Raw genomic sequence first — 23206 nt, 5'->3', positions numbered from 1 at the left:
AACTTAAAAAAAAGGAAAAAACTGAAAAATAGAAGAGAAAAAGAAAACTAATAAAATTAAGAATAAAAATAAAAAAAAATAAAAAAGATAAAAACTAAAAAAAAAAAGTAAAAAGAAAAAACGAAAAAAACTAAAAAAGCTAAAAAAAAAGGTAAAAACCAATAAAAAACTAAAAAGAAAAAAAGGAAAAAAACTAAAAAAAATTTTCATCTAAAAAACTAAAAAAGGTAAAAACTAAAAGAACTAAAAAAGAAAAAAAACTAAAAAAAGGAAAAAAACTGAAAAATAAAGGAGAAAAAGAAAACTAAAAAAATATAAATAAAAATAAAAAAACTAAAAAGATAAAAACTTCAAAAAAAACTAAAAAGAAAAAAGAAAAAAACAAAAAACCTAAAAAAAGGTCAAAACCAATAAAAAAATAAATAAAAGGGGAACACTGGGACACAAATGACGACCGGAATACTGGGAATATAAATGACGACCGGGACACAGGGAATGTTCAATTAGCAATCACCATCAACAAATCTCAAGGGCAATCATTAGAATCATGAGGTATAGATCTGAATATGGATTGTTTTTCCCATGGACAATTATATGTTGCATGTTCAAGAGTCGGTAAACCTGACAATCTAAATAAATGACGACACTCAAAGAGAAAGCGACCGGGACAAAAGGAATGTTCGATTAGCAATCAACAAAGCACCGGGACACAGGGAGTATAAATGACGACGACCGGGACACAGGGACATAACTACAAAGGGGACGCCGGGGTGCACAGGGGGATATATAAATGACGATGGCGACTCAGGGAATGGTCGATTAGCAATCACCATCAACAAAGCTCAAGGGCAATCATTAGAATCATGAGGTATAGATCTGAATACGGATTGTTTTCCCATGGACCATTATATGTTGCATGTTCAAGAGTCGGTAAACCTGACAATCTATTTATATGCACAGACAATGGGACAGCAAAGAATGTTGTATATTCGCAAGTTTTACGTAGTTAAAAACATATATATATATATATATATATATATATATATATATATATATATATATATATATATATATATATATATATATATATATATATATATATATATATATATATATATATATATCTATATTCACAAGTGGGACATAGGGACACAACTACAATGGCGCGTAACTAATATGGCGCGTAACGACTTACGCGCGCGGGAGGGCTTGGGGGGGGGCGCGAAGCGCCCCCACCAACTAGGTGTTGGGGTGGCGCGAAGCGCCACCCCAACAGCTAGTATATATATATATATATATATATATATATATATATATATATATATATATATATATATATACTAGCTGTAGAAGCACCAAACTCGCCAAAGCGCTGAACCCCACCACCTAACTCCCCCAAAGAGAGCGGATCCAGTCCAGTTACGTCAATCACGTATCTACTACACTTATAAGCGTTTTCCAAGATTTCCGGTTTCCCCCTCAAAGGGCTTTGAAATAAGAGCTCTGAGACATGAGTTCCTTCTAAATATCAAATTTCATTAAGATCCGGTCACCTGTTCTTAAGTTAAAAATGCCTGAATTTTTCTAATTTTTCCAAATTAGCAACCCCCAGCTCCCACAAAGAGAACAGATCTGTACCAATTATGTCAATCTCGTATCTATAATTTGTGCTTATTTTCCCCATAAAGTTTCATCCCGATCTCTCCACTCTAAGCGTTTTCAAAGATTTCCGGTTTCCAAGATTTCTGTTTCCCCCCTCCAACCCTCCATGTCCCCGAACCCAATTTGAATTGAAAATGAAGCATCTGAGACATAAGATTCTTCTACATATCAAGTTTCATTAAGATCCGATCATCCATTCGTAAGATACCTCGATTTTCACGTTTTCTAAGAATTCCAATTTCCCCATCCGACTCCCTTCAATGTCACCGGATCTGGTTGGGATTTAAAATGGGAGTTCTAAAGCACAAGATCCTTCTAGATATCAAATTTCATTAAGATCTGATCACCCATTCGTAAGTTACAAATACCTCATTTTTCTAATTTTTCCAAATCACCCCCCCCCCTCCCCCAAAGAGAGCGGATCTGGTCCGGTTATGTCAGTCACCTATCTTGGACTTATTCTTATTCTTTCCACCAAGTTTCATCCTGATCTCTCCGCTTTAAGCGTTTTCCAAGATTTCCGCTCCCCCCTAATGACACTGGACCCGGTCGGGATTTAAAATAAAAGATCTGAGTTTCGAGGTCCTTCTAAATATGAAATTTCATTAAGATACGATAAATCTTTCGGAAGTTAAAAATACCTCATTTTTTAGAATTAACCCCCCCCCCAACTCCCCAAAAAAGCGCAGATCCGTTTCGGTTATGTCAATCCCGTATCTAAGACTTGTACTTATTTTTCCCACCAAGTTCCATCCCGATCCCTCCACTCTAAGCATTTTCCAAGATTTTAGGTTCCGCCCCCAACTTCCCCTTCACCGGATCCGGTTAGGATTTAAAACAAGAGCTCTGAGACATGACATCTTTCCAAATATCAAATTTCATTGAGATCCGATCATTCTTTCGTAAGTTAAAAATACCTCATTTTTCTAGTTTTTCAGAATTAACTCCCCTCCCCCAAAGAGTGCGAATCCGTTCCGGTTATGTCAACCACGTATCTAGGAGGACTTGTGCTTATTTTTCCCACCAAGTTTCATCCCAATCCCTCCACTCTAAGCGTTTTCTAAGATTTAAGGTTCCCCCCTCAATGTCACCGGATCCAGTCGAGATTTAAAATAAGAGCTTTGAGACACAACATTCTTCCAAACTTCAAATTTCATTAAGATCCGATCACTCCTTCGTAAGTTAAAAATACCTCATTTTTTCTAATTTTTCAGAATCAAACCTCCCCCAACTCCCCCAAACACAGCAGATCCGTTCTAGTTATGTCAATAACATATCTAGGACTTCTGCTTATTTTTCCCACCAAGTTTCATCCCAATCCCTCCACTCTACGCGTTTTCCAAGATTTTAGGTTCCCCCCTCCAACTCCCCAAATGTCACTAGATCTGGTCGGGATTTAAAATAAGAGCTCTGAGACACGATATCCTTCCAAACATCAAATTTCATTAAGATCCCATCACCTGTTCGTAAGTTAAAGATACTTCATTTTTTCTATTTTTTCGAATTAACCGGCCCCCACTCCCCCCCCCAGATGGTCAAATTGGGAAAAGGACGGTTTCTAATTGACTCTGGTTCCATCCCTGATGCGCCTGCCAAATTTTATCGTCCTAGCTTACCTGGAAGTGCCTAAAGTAGCAAAACCGGGACAGACCGACAGATTTTCTATATATCGCTATTTCGATCGCTTTAATTTGCGATTGCTATATGTCACTTGGTTAATACCAAGTGCCATAAAAAAAACTCAAATAAATTCTCAAATTGGGAAAACCTTATTTTACACGGGGGATCCTCGGAGGGAGGGTGTATTTTCCGCGGGGGTATTTCCCAGGTATGGGTAGTTCCCGCAAAGGGGAATTTTCCACGGGGGGTATCTCCCAGAAAATACCCCCCACGGAAACTGAGGCTTTCCAAATTTGAGAATTTTATTTGAGTTTTTTTTTTATAAGGAGAGAAAATAATTGTGAACAATTAAGTTATTCTGCGGCTCGTGTTCTTATTTCTGATTTTTTTTGGGGGGGGACTGAGGCTTGAAATTAGCTTTTATGGTTGTGTATTCGGATTTCAGAGTTGCCGGCGTTTACTCCCCCCTCGGTGATTACCCCATCCCCCTGCGAAGAATACTCCTCTCCCGGAGAATACTCCCTCCCCAATGGAAAATAAGGCTCTCCAAATTTAAGAATTGTGTTTGAGTTTTTTTTTCCGTAGAGGGAAGAAATCTTGGTACGTGTGTATTATGCGCCACTCACTTAAGTTTACGCTGAGTAACTCGAGAACAAACCGGTGAAGAAATATATAGAGACAAAGACTAGTGACAGAATATATGGGAAATATATACCGGTTTATTCTCGAATTTTACACAACGTGAATTTGAGTGAGTGGCGCCTAATACACGAGTACCAAAATTCCTTCCCTCTACAAAAAAACAAAACAAACTCAAACACAATTCTCAAATTTGAAAAGCCTTATTTTCCATGAAGGAGGGGGTATTTTTCGTAGAGGGAGGGGGTAATCACCGGGGAGGTGGGGTAAACGACGGCAACCCTGAAATCCGAATACACAACCATAAATGCTAATTTCAAGCTTCAGCCCCCCCCCCCCCAATAAAAAATAATCAGAAATAAGGACACAAACCGCAGAATAACTTAATTTTTCACAATTATTTCCGTAAAGTTATTAAGTCGATTCCCAGCATGAATAAACCTTTTGGCGAGTGTTGCGGCATGGTGTTCGGATTTTACTGAATCGAGACACCCAAATCAGTAAGAAAATTGTAAGTCAAAATTGAAAAAGGTACTGGTTAGAGTCTAGATTGTCGAATCTCAGTCTGAAATAGATATTCAACATTCAATCATTGCGATTTTGAATTTCTAAATAGATCTTGTTTTATGTTTAAATTTATGTAACCAAAAACTGATTATAAATCTAGATTTTGTTAACGTAAATTAATATCAAGTTCGCTCCAACTCTATGAATAAAATATGTGTTTCAGTTCAGAAAATTTTTGATTACTGACGACACTGAAGGAAAGAGTTCTGACTAACACACCCTGTGGTGGAGATTTCGTATACTTGTGGCACGTCAAGTTGGTGAAGGAGAATTTTTGCCCCATTATAAGTGTTCCTCTCCTACCATTTTTTTCTGTTTCTTACATAGTATTAGAATGAATTCACAATTATCGGGACAAATAGTTATCTCTTGAAACGCTGTGACTTCATCGTGTACTCAGACATACACGCATACAAAATGGTCAGCGATAATTTACTGCCTCAGAAAATGACGATTGTAAACATAATAATTGAGCCTCAATACATATTCCTAGCAAAAGTCAGTCAAAACACACTCAAATTGGCCAAACAGACAATACCTACGTACATTATTACCCTTTACTATGGCAAAGAAAAATCAGGAAAGTAAATAAGTTGAAAGAGAAAAGAATGAATCATTATTTGAGGACAAATTTTCTTAATTTGAGCATTTTATGGATACGTTATAGTTATTTAACTAGAATATAACAACACCAGCGCCAGCACCATCTATTTCCAAAACCATTTTCAATGAGGGTAAACAGACCTAAACGCAGTTCAATCTTTCTAGAACTTAAGATTAAGTAAATAAATTTTTGGAAGCACATAAAAGAGCTTCTGTGAAATTATTTTTCGACATACAACTTTAAGGTTATGTACTGTCGGTACACCCTTCCGAAAAAGAAAAGAAAAAACGGAGCAAGTAACTGAAAATACAGGCAACTCAAGTATGGGGTGGACTCCCCAAACTAAAAGACTGCTCAAAGTGATCCGATTTGCATTTCTTATTAACATATGTTCTACAGCAAATCTTCTTTGGGACAGAAGTCCTCCTAAACATTGTGAACCTCAAGTTTAGAGGTGGAAATTCTTTCTCATTCTATTTCTAATGGGAGTAAATATACACGGGATAATTAGAAATCTGAGGTTTTGTCTCAATTCTGTTCTTATTTTCACTGGATTAGAAATCAACTCAATTTCATTTTGTATATGAATGATGAAAAGCAACCAGAGCTTCGAACGATTAAAGGGCAAAAATTTGGTCCATCTTCAAAAGATTCAGTGTTTTATGAATTCTAAAAGCCTTAAGCACTACCTTACCCCCTTTTACAAACACATCAAAATTACTTATAATATTTTAGAACAATATCTGACTTCCACTACATTTATAGCAAGTTTCACCGAATATCCTAGACTTGTTAAAAGGAAAAGTTTTCTCCCAAACAGAAAATTTTTTCCATATACAAGCGATTTTTGTCTGGAAGCATTACTCCATCCGCCCCTAAAAAAGTTTCAAGTACCTAAAAAAATTAATCTTTTAACGAATACAAGGCAACCAGCCCTATCAGTATGTTCATAATTTAACGGGGAAAGTCCCAAGTATATTTATCCTCTTAACTCAAAGGCTATTTCACAATGCTTCCTAAATGATAAATCAAAAGAAAGAACAGAGTAAAACATTCGCTTTCCAATAAAGAATGAAGGAGAATACAGATAAAAAAATTATTAAAGGACTGGATGTCGGTATATTTTATTTATAATGTTACGAAACTTTCCCTTTTCCGAAAAAGGAGAGAACTTACACATCTAAAATTTTGACGCCATTGCAGTAAGGAGCTATCGTCCACTTTTAAGGTCTGCCAGATTTGCTCCCCACGGTGACTTGCAGCCACTTTTGACGACTCATTCTCAAGCCCTTTGTCGGCTGAAACTAAAAACAAAATTAATTTCTCGAAAAAAGAGCAATACAAAAACAAACAAAAAAGACTTTGCTAGAAGAAGAAAGTTTAAAAGCTTAAAATAGGCTTTAATTAAAAAGTTGAAACAGCTTAAATTAAAGTTTAATAGCTTCAAATTACAGCTTAACTATAAGTTTAAGTTAACAAGTTTAAAATAAGCAGTAAAAATAAGTTTTGGTCAGGATACATAATTTTAATAATATTTTATTTTGTTTCATGTAAAAACAAAACTATTCTCAATATTGCACGTTCGCCTCACTTCTTAGAAGGCAGGGGATACTAGTCACGACTGTAACAAAACAAGTTTTAGTACGTCCAAGTCCATCACAAGCTATAATGCTAAGCTGCATATTTTCATTTTTACAGATTTTTTCCAGAAAAAAAAGGACCAACAGTTTCCGAGAAAAGCTTTATTTCCAGTCTCCTGTAAAAATACAAAAATATGATGTGCATCTTTTGGTTTTTGATACAATTAGTTATCTAATCTATGCCTCCCTTTCAGTTCTTGTTTCCTAGAACCGATTCTGAGGAGCCAGTGTTCAGGTGGTTCAACATATTAGAAGTAATTTATAAACCGTCCTTTCGAGTTACATCTAACTCTTTAAAATTTTTGATATTCACTTGCTTATGCCATAAAATCACCTGATAATTTAAACATTCTATATATATTTTTTATTAATTGTAAGCATCCAAAGGCAAACTCAGCTCTACTACTTAAATATTCTACCCATAATGTTACCACAAAGTGAGATTTAATTCTTGGAAAGTATAGCTTTACCTATCATTATAAGCTATGTCTCCTAGGTGAGGCCAAATTTATAGCTTGAGAAATTTCAGGAAAAGCGATTTTGCATCTTTAGACTGCTAGGCCTTTCCCCTTGTACAAACACATTTTTTTTTTTTTTTTTTTAATCAAACCCTTATTTGAGACATGTTAAAAAGTATTTTAACAAACAGGACAGATAATGATGGTTTTATTCATTGTACATATTGTACATAAGTCCGTATGACGGGTTGCCAGTCTTACTTTTCTGTGGCAATTTTTTTCCTGGTCATTGGAAATATAAAAGTTGACTATTCCCGCTGAATTGAAACTTGACAATCAACTTGGTAATTTATCAAGAGGTAAAAATAAGTTCATTTTCTCGTTTGTTAAGAATAATACATCGACATTAAGCATAAGACATCAACATCCTCTCATTGCGAATAAATACAAGTCATCTGAATTGGTAAGTAAATATCCACAGCGACTCACACCAAAAAAGAATTTAATAAAGATGGTTCTTTCAGCTTACCTTGGCGCACTATTCTGGTATTTTGCAGATCCTTGATAATTCTAATTCCTATCTTCAGTTACCCCTCCCTTTTTTCTCTATATTCCAGAAGTGCATTTTTGTTGTTTTGCTTTCTTGTGTTAAAGGAGACGCATGGAGTTCTACCTCTTTATCTATCTTGTTATCAGTTGATATGCATTAGTTGTAGCCTACTATGTTCATCCAAATAACTTACTGGCTGAGATTCATATGGAAAAACAGAAACATGGAAATTGGCAGAGAATGTAAAGGCAAAACTCCAAATATACTTGAATAGCATATAATAGAAGTTCAAAGACATGCATTTATGATCTTCAAAAGTTTCAAAATTCGGCCTTCCTACTTTCAAATTGTTCCAGTCTCTTGTTCAAAATTAACAAAATTATTTTTCTATTAATCTAAAATTTCACTAGGATAGTGACTGTTCGAAGACAAATAGTTGGTAGTAATCTACTGTTGGCTCATGAAAAACACGAGTGAATCATAACTGGAAGCGACAATTTTCACTCGCAAACCACACCTTCGATAGGTGGGCTCAAGCCAAATGATCAAAGGTGCACAAGCACCCACCACTATGGGATTGTGTAATACTTTTCAAGGTAATGAGGTTCTCTTGAAACGTAAACACATTGTAGAAAATACATCTAAACCTAGTCAGCGTATTAAACATTTGACACCCAGCCTTTATTTGGAAAGATCCTTGCATATTCAACTAGCGTATATTTAATTTAAGCTGTCCAAAGCAAAAACTAACTAGAATTAATATCCAAATTGATAAAAATCCTTTTTGAAACCGAACCCCAAAGACCTGCACCATGTACCAATATGTTAAAATAATATTTTAGAGTGTATACATGTCTCATTATGGAGGTTAAAGAGACAAGACAAAAATGCACGTGGTTGGAGTGTTATCTTCCCATAACTAGTGGTAAAATACTTTAAAAGACAAGAATATTACCAGGACTGGAAGTAGCAAGTTGATAATGACCTCTTATAACAGGAGAAAAGTCACCAAAAGTTGATCGGGTAGAATAAAGCTTGGTCTGTTCTGGAGCTGCAAGAAAAGAAGAATCAATAAGACTTACTTGACCAGGTACATTAAAGCTAGTTCTGCTCTTGAGCTGCAAAGAAACTAAAACGACACGGACAAAAAAAAAGCAAAAGAGAAAGGAAGTTAAACAGTTAAACATACCAAGCGTAGTTTTCTTTTCATGTAATAAAATTACGGTTCAGACCGTGATTCTGCACTCGCCAGTCAGTACCCGAAGAACAGGTTTGAAAATGAGCTTTTGAAGCCCACACTGCGATTTTGAAAAAGTACGAACATTCAAGAATATCAGCATTGTAAAAATTTTAGATACAGGTTCATTGTGATTGGTTTCGTTTTATAATATGTTAAATCAAGTTTAGTTAAGTTATGCATATAATGTATCAAGCATGTATTCTTCTTTGTCTCTTTTTAACTAAGTATCATTATTTACCTTCGTTAATTTTCAATGCCTCTCCATAAATTTGTTTAATAACTAGATCACACAGTCTATATAGACACAAGTTGCGCGGAGTCGTATCTTGCCCATAGAAGGATTTCCATATACTCGACGTAGATAACTTCGAAGACCACACTGCCTTTCCATGACGAAAGTAAAACAGTTCAAAATAGGGATGATACCTTTTTATTGACAGTGAAATATAAAATTATTTAACTGTCAATAAAAAGGTGTCATCCCTATTTTGAACTGTTTTACTTTCGAGAAGGATTTCAACATACGTAGGCGTTAACCTCCAGCGCTCTCTTTGACTACACCTCTTTGACGAGCAGTTGGGGTCTTATCCTTACTAGATTTAACTATATAAACTAAACAGTTAAACTTAGTAGCAAATGCTCAGTATATTTACAGCTCCGTGATTCTTTTTACCAACAAGTAAAGGTTCTTCCAATGGGATCACCTTTAACAGGTTTACTTCTTACGAAAACTATTTGGTAAATTCAGAGAATTGAGCATTAGACTCATATTTTCTGAGCCTCATCTAAAGTGGACTTTACATGGATGACAAAATATCAGTTTGGAATTATCAGGAAAATGAACTGACGACTTTTTTTTTACATCACCTTAACACGTATAATAGAAACTAGTGGTATATTCTAGAAGCTCAAAATACAAATAAAGTACCAGGCTTAGATATGTTAACTATTCGTAATAGTGATTAACTTAATTTTACCTTTTATAGAAAACCAGGGCAAAATGAGAGATACATTGATTTTAAACCCAATTATCCCCCACAACTTCAGAAAGGTGTTGTAAGTTCTTTTGTGGAGTGTTTCCTTAATATTTTCTCAGTACACTTTTTAGAAACGATTACCCTATCTCTTTCCTTTATAATACAAGCCAAAATTTAAACAAACATTCCATTACAATCAAAACCCTCTTGTAGTTTATGTTTTAACAAACCATCAACTATAATTTATCTTGCCTAACTACCAAAAACAAAGTAAAATTTCAAATGATTGTGTAAAAAATAATATGCAGCTTGTTTTTCAAGTAATTTAAAAGTACTGAATTTTCTTCACCATAGTAAGGATAAGACCCTAATTACTAGTCAAAGATGCATACATCGAATACCATGGGACTACAACAATTTTTATATTGATTAAGCCCATCATAAGTTGGAAAAAGGTGTACAACCGCACAGGAATAGCCTAACAAAGAATCTAACCAACAACTTGTTCGAAAGACAATCGAAATTAAATGTTTGATATATAATGGTAATCTTTTAAATAAGAAAGAATATACATTAAACACATTATCATAAGTTTAGTTTAAATTTATTTGACATATTATAAAACATAACCAATACCCGATCACACTGAAACAGTAAAAGACATACAAAGATGGACACCACAAAAGCAAGAATGGCATTGACAACTTGTTTCTGATATGACTTTGTCAATATGAAACAGTTTTTTTTTGTTAGTCTTAGGGGAACGCACATAAAGTGATGACATTAAGACTGTTACTATAACTTCTAGTTTTCTCTTTTTTTATCATAAGTTAATTTTATCTTTGTTCTACTTTATTGCTTTAGTTTATTTCTTCTTTCTTGTTTTGGACGACTCAATGTGGATACTCTTAGCCGATTTAAGAAGATCAGTTTCAGTTATGGCTACTCTCAGTGATGTAGTCGTTGTTATTGACAAAATGCCATCACCTTGAAGACGGTATATTTCATCACGGCATTCTTTTTTAAGGGCTTCTCAAAGAATTTAGCACGCACAACAAAAAATACAACTGTTGCTATTGTACTTTAAATTATCAAATTACTCATTCATGAATAAAAGCACCGATTTCCCGTTGTATTTTTGTATTTCCGTATTTTGGACAATTGTTATGACCAAACTATAAAAATAAAGCGAAATAAAAGAATTAAGATGCTTTATGAAACACAATAAAATTTTGAATAAAGTACAGAAAGATTCTAATAGAATCCTTAGATTAAAGATGATTAAATAATACCTGAAATAGTTACAAATATTTAATGTCTATTATTGCGTTTAATTTGTTTAAATCAAATTTCCTAAATTTGAAACTCATATTGATAATACCCTTTCAAACACCAAGTTGAACTCTAGGATAATTTTAAAAACTAAATAAATAGACCAGCTATAAAATTATCTATCAAGTTCATCTAGCGAAAACGTTTTTAATTTATGTTTCAAATCAATTATTTTTGAAAATAGTAACACTTTATCGTCACTTTTTTTATTTAAACATGCTGGAGGCCTCTTAAAATAGGCACCCTACAAATAAATCCAGCCTTGTAGAGAAAATTAAAGCATTTTCAAAAGTGAGAGGCTAGTCAAAAGCAGTAAAAGTACAGTACAATTTTAGGGAACTTCGTACCAGCCTTATATGGAAATCTCCTTCTATCCCGCTGTGCTCGGGTATGAAAACAATCTAATTACTTTCCAAAGTTTACTTACATGTCAGACCTCTCTCTAATTCATTCATTAGCTTGCTTGTCCTCTCCAGTGAATCATAATCGATCCCTTCATCAGTCTGAGTTACCGAAAGCAATGATTTGGAATGGAAGATCTTTCGGCGAAATGACTCGTCTACAATTTTGCTCTCACCCTTCAATTATTATGAGGTCAAGTGACATTAATAATAATTAATAATAATAATTATTATTATTACAAGTTAGTTAATGATGACTATTAAGATATAATATTAATGACTAAAAATTATTAATAACTAGCTGTTGGGGTGGCGCTTCGCGCCACCCCAACACCTAGTTGGTGGGGGCGCTTCGCGCCCCCCAAGCCCCCCGCGCGCGTAAGTCATTACGTGCCATATTAGTTATGCGCCATTGTAGTTGTGTCCCTATGTCCCACCTGTGAATATAGATATATATATATATATATATATATATATATATATATATATATATATATATATATATATATACATATATATATATATATATATGTTTTTAACTACGTAAAACTTGCGAATATACAACATTCTTTGCTGTCCCATTGTCTTTGCATATAAATAGATTGCCAGGTTTACCGACTCTTGAACATGCAACACATAATGGTCCATGGAAAAACAATCCGTATTCAGATCTATACCTCATGATTCTAATGATTGCCCTCGAGCTTTGTTGATGGTGATTGCTAATCAACCATTCCCTGTGTCGCCTTCGTCATTTATATATCCCCCTGTGCCCTCCCGGCGTCCCCGTTGTAGTTGTGTCCCTGTGTCCCGTTCGTCATTTATATTCCCTGTGTCCCGGTCGTCATTTGTGTCCCGGTGTCCCAGTCTGTGATTTCTCTTTGAGTGTCCCGGGCGTCATTTATATTCCTTGTGTCCCGGTCGTCATTTGTGTCCCGGTGTCCCGGTCTGTATATACATTCGTTTTTGAATTGGTCTTTTTTTTTTAGTTTTTTACCTTTTTTAGTTATACCTCCTGATTCTAATGATTGCCCTTGAGCTTTGTTGATGGTGATTGCTAATTGAACATTCCCTGTGTCCCCGTCGTCATTTATATATCCCCCTGTGCCCCCCGACGTCCCCGTTGTAGCTGTGTCCCTGTGTCCCGGTCGTCATTTATTTTCCCTGTGTCCCGGTCGTCATTTGTATCCCGGTGTCCCGGTCTGTATATACATTCGTTTTTGAAATGGTATATGATGAAATAAATTTTTGTATTTTCCCCCTTTTTTTCTTTTTAGTTTTTTTTTTGGTTTTTACTTTTTTTTTTAGTTTTTTTTTTCTTTTTAGTTTTTTTATTTTTATTTTTTTTAGTTTTGTTTTTCTCCTTTATTTTTCATTTTTTTTTCCTTTTTTTTCTTTTTTAGTTTTTTTAGTTTTTAGCTTTTTTAGTTTTTTTATTAGTTTTTAGTTTTTTTTTCTTTTTAGTTTTTTGTTGTTTTTACCTTTTTTTTTTAGTTTTTATTAGTTTTTTTTTACTTATGTCCTGGTCGTCATTTATACTCCCTGTGTCCCGATTGTCATTTGTGTCCCGGTGCTTTGTTGATGGTGATTGCTAATCGAACATTCCTTGTGTCCCGGTCGCTTTCTCTTTGAGTGTCCCGGTCGTCATTTACATTCCCTATGTGCCGGTGTCCCGGTCGTCATTTGTGTCCCGATGTCCCGGTCTGTACTTTCGTCAGTCGAAAACATGACGTCAATCGACACACAAACATGACGTCACTCGACGGACACACACATACACAGACAACTTATTTTTATATATATAGATGACAATAATAAGTAAGAAGCCACAGTCAGAAGTACAATCAAAACGCAATATAACACTTATATTTGAAACAGTAGACTACATGAAACTGGAAACGACGGTGCGGAGGCAACGGTAAAGACTAAATATTTTGACCCTGCCCCTAAGAACATTTCAAAGCAGTACACAAATTCAAAAACAAATGAGAGAAAAAGAATAATAATGACTTAGGATACTAAAAAATACCTTTTTGACTTCCCACGTTGACTAGTATTTACTTATACCTCTTTTGATTTCCGATTGCTTTGGTACTAAGGAAGGCCTTCCGAGATAAGAGTGAAATATTCAGCTTTAGCCAATATCCTTTACACAATCGCTTTCGCCTTAATCTTTCTTGTTTCAATTATTTTTTATACCAAGATCCAATCAATCTGATCTTCAGAATCCCCTTAATAAGACAGGAACTGGTAAAAATGGCATCTAGCTTTACTGCAATTTGAAGATGTGAAGATAGAGATTTAATAAATTGGCTCTTATAATCTCCTATTCAAGATAAGTCTTAGACAGGTAGCATGATTTTTTTTCCGTTTTATCATCCTTGTGAAATCTCATATTTGCTATGCCTCTAATAAGGTTCACTCTGTAGAATTTTTTTTTTCTTTTCTGGGTTCTTTGACTAACTCCATAAAAGAAACGGTGCCAAAACTATTCTGATCAGCCTGGCGTTCAACACAGCTTATAAGAATTAATTACAAATAATTGCATTAACTTATTGAATAGGCATACCTAATATGCTCCGTCGAACGCGGATATATATATATATATATATATATATATATATATATATATATATATATATATATATATATATATATATATATATATATATATATATATATATATATATATATATATATATATATATATATATATATATATATATATATATATATATATATATATATATATGTATATATATATATATTATCTTTATAAGGATTAAATAAAAGAACAAGTTTTTTAACTGAAAGTAAGGAGCGACATTAAAACTTAAAACGAACAGAAATTACTTCGTATATGAAAGGGGCTGTTCCCTCTTGAACGCCCCGCTCTTTACGCTAAAGTTTGACACTTTCTCTCAACTCTACTTTTTAAAACAGTAAAAAACTTTAGCGTAAAGAGTGGGGCGTTGAGGAGGGACCAACTCCTTTCTTATACTAAGTAATTTCTGTTCGTTTTAAGTTTTAATGTGGCTACTTACTTTCAGTTAAAAAAAACTTGTTTTTTTTATTTAATTTCTGAACGTTTTTGAATTAATGCAAGTTTTGATTTTGGCTCTCTGCAGATGAGTAATTAAAACGAAATTTGCATATTTTTTTTGGCTAAATGGCTTTCTCAGAGTTTTGATCGAATGATTTGGGGAAAAAAAGGAGCGGCGGAGGAGGCCTATTCGCCCCCCCCCAGTTTTTGGTTACTTAAAAAGGCAACTAGAAAATTTAATTTTTTACAAACGTTTTATTAGTAAAAGATATACGTAACTTACGAATTAGCTTACGTAACGAACTTTTGTATTCGTATCTTTTTATTACGTATATGAGGGTGTTTACCCCATCAGCAGTACCTCGCTCTTTAAAACAAAGCTTAAGTTTTGTCCCAATTCCTTAAGAATGACCCCTGAATCACAAAGGCCGTAGAATAAATAGTTGAAATTACCAAAAACACTTTAGCGTAAAGAGTGAGGTATTGAGGAGGGGAAGAATCTCCTCATATGCGTAGTAATTTTTGTTCGTTTTAATGCTGCTCCTTACTTTCAGACTTATTATTATTTTTTTTAAATAATGCTAGAAAATCCTGCGCTCCCTTCATGGAAATTTTCTTCCCCCATGACAAATTACTCCATGAAAAGTTTCCCCAACATATCCCCCTCTTCTCAACAACTCTCCCCCCAACCAAAAAATCCCTCTGAAAACGTCTGTACACTTCCCAATAACCACTACTATATGTAAGCACAGGTCAAAGTTTGTAAATTGTAGCCCCTCCCACGGGGACTGTGGGGGGAGTAAGTCGTCCTCAAAGACATAGTTATAAGGTTTTTCGACTATGCTGAATAAAATGGCTATCTCAGAATTTTGATCCGATGACTTTGGGAAAATGATTAGCGTGGGAGGGGGCCTAGGTGCCCTCCAAGTTTTTGGTCACTTAAAAAGGGCACTAGAACTTTTTATTCCCGTTAGAATGAGCCCTATTGCAACATTCTAGGACCACTGGGTCGATACGATCACCCCTGGGAGAAAACAAACAAACAAATAAACACGCATCCGTGATCTGCCTTCTGGCAAAAAATACAAAATTCCACATTTTTGTAGATAGGAGCTTGACACTTCTACAGTATGGTTCTCTGATACGCTGAATCTGATGGTGTGATTTTCGTTAAGATTCTATGATTTGTAGGGGGTGTTTCCCCCTATTTTCTAAAATAAGGCAAATTTTCTCAGGCTCGTGACTTTTGATGGGTAAGACTAAACTTGATTAAACTTATACATTTAAAATCAGCATTAAAATGCGATTCTTTTGATGTGGCTATTGCTAACAAAATTCCGTTTTTTAGAGTTTTGGTTACTATTGAGCCGGGTCGCTTATTACAGTTCGTTACCACGAACTGTTTGATTATACTATCTCTATACTTTATATACTATCCTTATAAGGGAGCAATAATTGTGTATTTTTTTTTTTTTTTTATCGAAAACGGCTCCATATTTTTTCGGGAAAATTGGTATCTTGGGATATTCTCGCATAAAAAAAAACGATCTAGATAGGTCAGGACTATGAAAAGAACGTTAAGAGCCTTAATTTTGGTTTTTACAAATTACGTCATGTACTATTTCATATCAGCATTCCTTATGCTTATATGATGTCATGTATAGCATAAATAAGATTGTTGAGTTTCCAACGCATCAATTATTTATACAACATGTCTGTTAGAAGGCCCAAAAATGGAAATTCGCAGCTGCAGTTACTATAAATGCTGATTATTTGGAGCCAACACCTGAACTATAAAACATGATAAGATGAGCAAATCGACAACCTGGACCATCAATTGTGACAACTCTAATACGGGCAGCTAAAGCAAAGGCCATTGCTAAATTGTCTGAAGTAATCAAAGTCCAAAAACGAGTCAAAAAGGAAATGAAGAGCAAAGATACGGGCGATTAGAAGATATGCAAAAACGACAATTAGAGCGTGTAGAAAATGAAATGAAGAGCAAAGAAACACGGGGTTAGAAGATATGCGACACCGAGCAAGTGAGCGAGTCAAAAATGAAATGAAGAGCAAAGATGCACGCGGTTAGAAGAAAAGCGGCAGCGTGTGAAAAATGAAAATGAACAAAAAAGACACACGCGGTTAGAAGACATTCTAACCACGTGGTTAGGCGACGCCAAACATGTGAGCGAGTCAATGAAAATCTACCTGGACAGCGAGAATCAAAATGTGTCAAAATTGAAAATGATAGAGATGAAGATTGGGTTTGGGATTTTGACAAGGATAAGGTCTTCAATGCCTACCATACGTAAGTTAAAAAAACACAAAGATTTGGCTATATGTATTTCATAATGACGAAAGACAAGCCGAGGTAAAACGAACTAAATAAATTAAAAAAGATAGCAATGATTGTTTGGTTTTGGATTTTGACATGGATAAGGTCATCAATGCCTACCATAACTTTGAAAATCAAAAACCTGGACTAGATAAATCGTTGTAAGAAAAAGAAGTTGCTGTTCCACCACCTGAACAAACAAAAGAAACAAAGTTTCGGCGATATGTCTTTTATAAATGACAAAAGACAAGCTGAGGCAAAAAAAGAAGTTTTTGTCCCACCACTTGAACAGATAAATAAAACAAAGGTTCGGCGATATGTCTTTCATGACAAAAGACAAGCCGAGACAAAAGAACAAGTTTTTGTCCCACCACCCGAACAATTATAAGAAACGAAGATTAGGCGATATGTCTTTCATAATGACAAAAAAGAAGCCGAGGCAAAAGTTAAAGTCCAATAAAAACGTAATTTTATAAAGGCACTATTTCTAGTTATAAAGGCACTATTTCTAAGTTCCATTTGGACGTCATAATATCAAGAAAAGGGTTATGTTGTCTGCGTTTAGAAGACATGCGACAGTGAGAATCCATATATAGAAGCCTGTCGCGTACCGAGGGCCGGGAAGCTCCCGTCACTCTATACATATATATATATATATATATATATATATATATATATATATATATATATATATATATATATATATATATATATATATATATATATATATATATATATAGTACCGTAAGCTCGTCGGCTTCGCCACCAGGTCCCGGCACTCGGCACGCTTCTATATGTGGATTTTCATCGTCATGTCTTCTAATCGCAGATGTGAGCCTCTTCTTTATGTCAGAACGGCAACCACAGTTTACAACAAAAAGTTTATTATCTGCACTTTACAAAACAATAAATGTTTAGGCACTAAAAACAGAAATGCATATCGTGGAACAGGGTAGAAAACTATCAGTGAAATTCATAAAATATTCGGAAACTTTACAGAGAAAAAACTATAATAGCTAGGACAGTAAACTTTTCAAAACAATTTCATGTCGCAGTTTTATATCCTATAGATAACTTTTCAAGACATTGTATAATAATTTTCTCCAGCGCAGATACACCGATCTTGATCTTATTAGAACTGGAAACGATATTGATTTGGGTTTAAACTTTTAATATATATTAACCGAGTTTGAAAACAAAAACCGATAAGGACTTGAGCCCTAGACACTCTGATTCAAAGTCTAACGCTCCACTAACTGAACTACACCGCCTGTTAATTTAATCTAATCTATCTGTTTTTGTAGGACCATAATAACTTAATTTACTATCCTTTTCCTAGGGAATATGGAGGGCCATGTGATCACCAAAAAGCATAGCTATTGGACCTTATTCAGCATATACATTTGTAATTTGCTATTATAAAATACCGAGTTAATTAGAGTTTCTATTGTAAAGATTGAGAACATTAAACTATATTTAGTAAAGCTGAATTTTTGCGAACAGGAATAGGGGAGGAGGGTGCGTCATGGAGTTCATAGCAAATTCTCCCAACGGACTAGTTAACATTGAAATCTATGAAATCCAACAGTTGGTAGAATATGTAAAAACGACATAAACATGAGCAATAGCGAATGAGTCGTTAAACATCTCTCTACGATAGTGTGGTAGCCTAGTAGCCCTGCTAATGTTGCAATAGCCTACTGTCAAGCAGGAAATTTGTGAAGCTTACTAAGGGGTCTGGGAGGGAGCTTATACCGGGGAGGGGGTCTTCTAAAACTTCAATTAAGGGCTTTGGACCATAATTATTACAATGGTACCGTTTTAAACTTCCAAGCTTTTCTACTTAAGAAGTGGCCCCAAAAATGCCGTTTTTAGTGTTATATGGTACTTGCGGATGAATTGATAAAATGGGGTGAAATGATAAAAAGTATGTGGATGTGAACAGTACTTTTTAAACGAGCTCTTAAACATCTCTCTAAGAAGTTATGGTAGCCCACTCGCCCAAGCTTTTCCGATAGAGACATGGCACTAAAAGTATTGGTTTAGTGCCATTTGGCACTTGCAAATGGCGGAATTAATAAAAAGAACACAGATATGAGCAATAGCTTTTACGTGAGCTATTAAACATTGCTCGACGATGTTCTGGCTGGCCGCTAGCATCCACCCTTGGTAAATGGTACTAAAAGTACCATATGGCACTTGCAGATGGTGGAATTTAATAGTGCACTTTTCATTTTGATCTGACACCATTTTTGTGGGGTTTCAGTTTTTTTTTGAAATTGTTATAAATTTTTTTTCGCAATAAACTTTTAAGATGGACCGAAATAATAGTTACCATTCCTGAATCAGTGTCAGATAGCAATTTTTTTTCCAAAACTTGTTTTTTAACTTTTGAGTACTACGGACTGTGGTGCAGTTTTTGCTAGGGTGCAGCTACTGCTGTAACCGTGACTAGGTGAAGTAAGAGGTGACTAGTTATTGTAATTTCAGCTACAAAATTCCTTACCTGACCTTTGTATGTCGGGGGGGGGGGTTGCTCCATTTTGGTAATTCTGATCTCTACATGAATGTGTTTGCCATATATAAATGAATCATGGGGATAAGTAAAAGCTAGTGTCCTACTAATGACAATTCAGGATCTAGATTTGATTCCTGTAATAAGGGCATCTACCAGAACATTTAGTCAAATTGTAGAAGCATTTGGTAGAAATTGGGACCCGATATTTCCATTTCACCTTTTCAGGGCCCAGACGCGGTCTGACCTCTATGGGGGGGGGGAATCCCTATATTTTTTCTATCAATACATCTACCAGAAGACATTGCTCAATCTGAATCAAACTTGACGAGAAGTGACAGTTAATGTCCTACTTTTTTCGGAATCTGATGCCGATTCAACTTCTGTAGGCAGAGGAGGAAGGGGATGTCAAATCCTAACCAAACACGATTAGAAGCCAAAGGTAAATTTCAAAGTCGTGCCATTTTATAGTCGGTACTTAGCCCGACCTGACCTCTGTGGGACGTATAAAAGGTTAAATATTTCAAAATCTCAGATGATTAGCCTAAAGGCTCGGCAGGCTGACATAATTCATTAACAGACCTGATCAACGTCTACAACTCCGACCCCAAGTGTTCGTACTCCATGAGAACTCCCCAAAAGGAAAGTACAACTTTCGCTATCTCCATACACAAGAAGATGAGCTGGAGCTAACTTAAGTTTGGCAGAGATTAGTAGTTATGCTTTTTGTTGTGAGTTTAGAGTTCACAGTCTGATAGGTAAGGTCGCTTTTACTGCTCCATAACTGCGACAAAGGGTCACCTTTTCAACTTTCAGAGAGCCTTGGAACTGGGATCTTGTTTCCTTCGTTATGTTCAATTCTAATAATTGCAAGTTTTAGGATTTGCAAAAGTCGCTTCTTCTTTGTTGATTACAAGCGGAACCTTTTTAGCAAGGGGAGTTTTTGTCCAATTTCTTTCCCTGCCGTCCAGATAAAACTATTTTATATCCTTAGAAAAAGATATATTGGACAGATCTGGCAATTTCGTCTTCTCTATATCCATCACTATATGAGCCACTCAAAAGACGAACTGATTAAGTCTATAAAACCAACTAAGAAGAAACTGCTAGTTTGCAGTTAAACTCCCCAGTCATCTGGTACGAAAAAATTTGAAGATAAAATCTTTACTGATCTGTTTGGATATTGCGTCGATGGACACAGCCAGTGACACACACAAAAAAAAGGAAAAAAAAGAAAGACAAAAGAAAGCGGATTTTAAACCTGAACATTCCTGGTGCTAGTCTTAACAAAGTATCTTCTTCTTTGTTGACTACAAGCGAGGGATTTTTAGCAAAGGAAGCTCTTGTGTAATTTCTTTTCTTACCTTCAAGATAAAACTATCGATCATCCTTAAAGAAAGATAGATCGGACTGTTTTATTAGTTTTGCCTTCTCTGTATTCATTAATGTTTGAGCAACACAAAAGATGAACCGGAAAGTTAATAAGATAAACAAAGGAGAAACTTAGAAACGAAGATACATTGCCGATTTGCAGTTTATGGTTTAATGTCTCAGTCATCTGGTATGAAAATATTTTGAGTTTATAGTCCTTAGTGCTGCGATTGAATTTAATTACTTTTATCCAAAGGACCAAGCCAGTAAAAAAAAAAGAAGAAAAAAAAGCGTATCTTTGCTTCCCCACCCAGAGAAAAACCTACTCCATTTTTTTTTTCAAACGAATTTAAACTGTGCAAATATTATTACTGTAACAAGTATTTTAAATTTGTCCTTCAAGGTGATAGATACTTCTAAATCTATACTTACACATCAAGCATTAAGCACCAGGAAAAAAAATACCTTAACAGTACATAGCTTCAGTACACATCTTGTACTTAAAAAATACTACTTAGAGTACTTTAATGTAGTTTCAATAGATTATTGTAGCCTGTTTATTACAGATCACTGGTTAAAAATATGTTCTATTTATTTATTTATTAGAGAAAAACTGCTGTAAGCCTAGAGCTTGATGTAGTCTATTAGTATGCAGTTGGTCCGCAAGAGTGGACTTTTTGGTAGCAGGCAAATAATAAGTTGGGCAGTATAGACGATTATTCATACGGCCTACTTTTACCTTAGAAATTAGTGCATGCAGAGGCAAACGGGGCAAACTGATTCTTAGGATATCGGCAAAGATAATTATTCTTAAAGCCCCTAAGATGCTTCTCCTTAAGTCGAATTTATGCATTCCGCAGAGTAACTCCGAGCTGACAAAAGATTGCTCTGGAACAGCCTCAGTTTCGGGTTCTGCGAGAATGCTGTGAATCTTCAGACTATTTCTCATAGTCTGTATAAAGTAATATTACAGTATAGCCTATATGAAATGATAACTTCAACGAACAGGAAAATATTCTGCTCAAGGCAGGTCACTGCTTTATCAAGAATTTACCTTGATATTGTATGGACCACAAGGGAGTAGAGAGTTTACTTGAAAAAAAAAAAATGCGACTCAAAAACTTTTTATTCTTTTTACTATTTCAATATTTCTCAGAAAAAAGTCAATCAGGTCATAAAAATGCAGAACTGATTGTCTGTCCAGACATTGCATTTCCTTGTCTGTAACGATTTGTTCTCAGACATAACACATTCTCCAAAACATACGGGACTGAGAAATAGCCCCTGACCGCCGCTCCCATACTGATGCACCTGGGATTAGTTAATCCCACTGGGGCTACTTTTCTTTTCAGAAACAAGGAATAATGTAACTGGCTTATAAAAATACGTCACAAAATAAACCAGTGAAATAAAAGCATACTTTTTAATACAGAAGTAAATGCCAACAGCCTCTCTTCTTCTTCTTCTAGTACGGACCAAGAATGACTGTTGTCTAAACTAAAGATTTGTCTTTCCATGTAGTCTCAATAAAATTAGACTACCGAATAGAAAAAAATACTTACAAAAAATAAAGGGCTTACAAAAATGCGTCACTAAAACAAACCAAAGAAATTAAAGCACACTTTGTAAGACAGAACAAAAGGACAGTAGACTCTCCTTTTCCTTCTTGCATATGCCAAGAATTACTGCTGTCTAAACCAAATTTAGGCTGCCCCAACAGTACTTGTTTAAATGACATAGGAAGAAAAAGATATAATTTCTAATTCAGCACTACCAAAGAAGTGAGGTCTATTTTATACAGTACAATCTATATTAGCTTTACTTCAAAACAGTAATATTTTAGGCAATACCTTGAAGCAATTACACTACTACATCATTTAGGTAACCTACACATAACACACCTTTAACTGACATACCTACAAAAACATAATACATGGAAAGAGCTACCATAATCTACCCTAATTTATGATCGCCGTAAAAGAAAGCGACAGCAAAATGTCACTCAGCTAAGGCTTTTTGCCTAGTGATTCATTGCGAGCCTTAGTTATTTATTTCCTTCCCAAGTGACACTTCTTCCCAAAGTAAGCTAGCAGATGAACTTTTTACATTAGGATGTCTAGCTCTTAACAGGCTATGTAAGCTCAGTACTTAAAAGTTAACTTTATATCACTTAAAGAAGATGATAAATTTAACCTTCCGATGAAACAGATTCATTTTTATGATTCGGACAAATCAGAGCCAAATAAAAACAC

The 23206-nt window shown here is 35.0% G+C and overlaps 1 protein-coding gene across 3 annotated transcripts in view; it reads right to left on the bottom strand.

The window, feature by feature from the left end:
- LOC136036123 (transmembrane protein 209-like) overlaps positions 1 to 23206 on the bottom strand; it is an 82964-nt gene that overhangs the window by 25982 nt on the left and 33776 nt on the right. For 2 of the 3 annotated variants that reach the window (XM_065718141.1, XM_065718139.1), the window contains exons 5-7: positions 11717 to 11867; positions 8696 to 8791; positions 6269 to 6396 (exon numbers count right to left, since the gene is read on the bottom strand). In XM_065718141.1, coding sequence (XP_065574213.1) covers positions 6269 to 6396; positions 8696 to 8791; positions 11717 to 11867 — 375 coding nt within the window. The remainder of the gene's footprint in view (positions 1 to 6268; positions 6397 to 8695; positions 8792 to 11716; positions 11868 to 23206) is intronic. The other variant, XM_065718140.1, reaches the window with a different exon arrangement.

This window comes from Artemia franciscana, chromosome 15 (assembly GCF_032884065.1).
Source record: "Artemia franciscana chromosome 15, ASM3288406v1, whole genome shotgun sequence".
Classification (NCBI taxonomy): Eukaryota; Metazoa; Arthropoda; class Branchiopoda; order Anostraca; family Artemiidae; genus Artemia; species Artemia franciscana.
The sequence above is the reverse complement of the archived record's forward strand: the minus strand, read 5'-3'. Positions and strand labels throughout refer to the sequence as shown.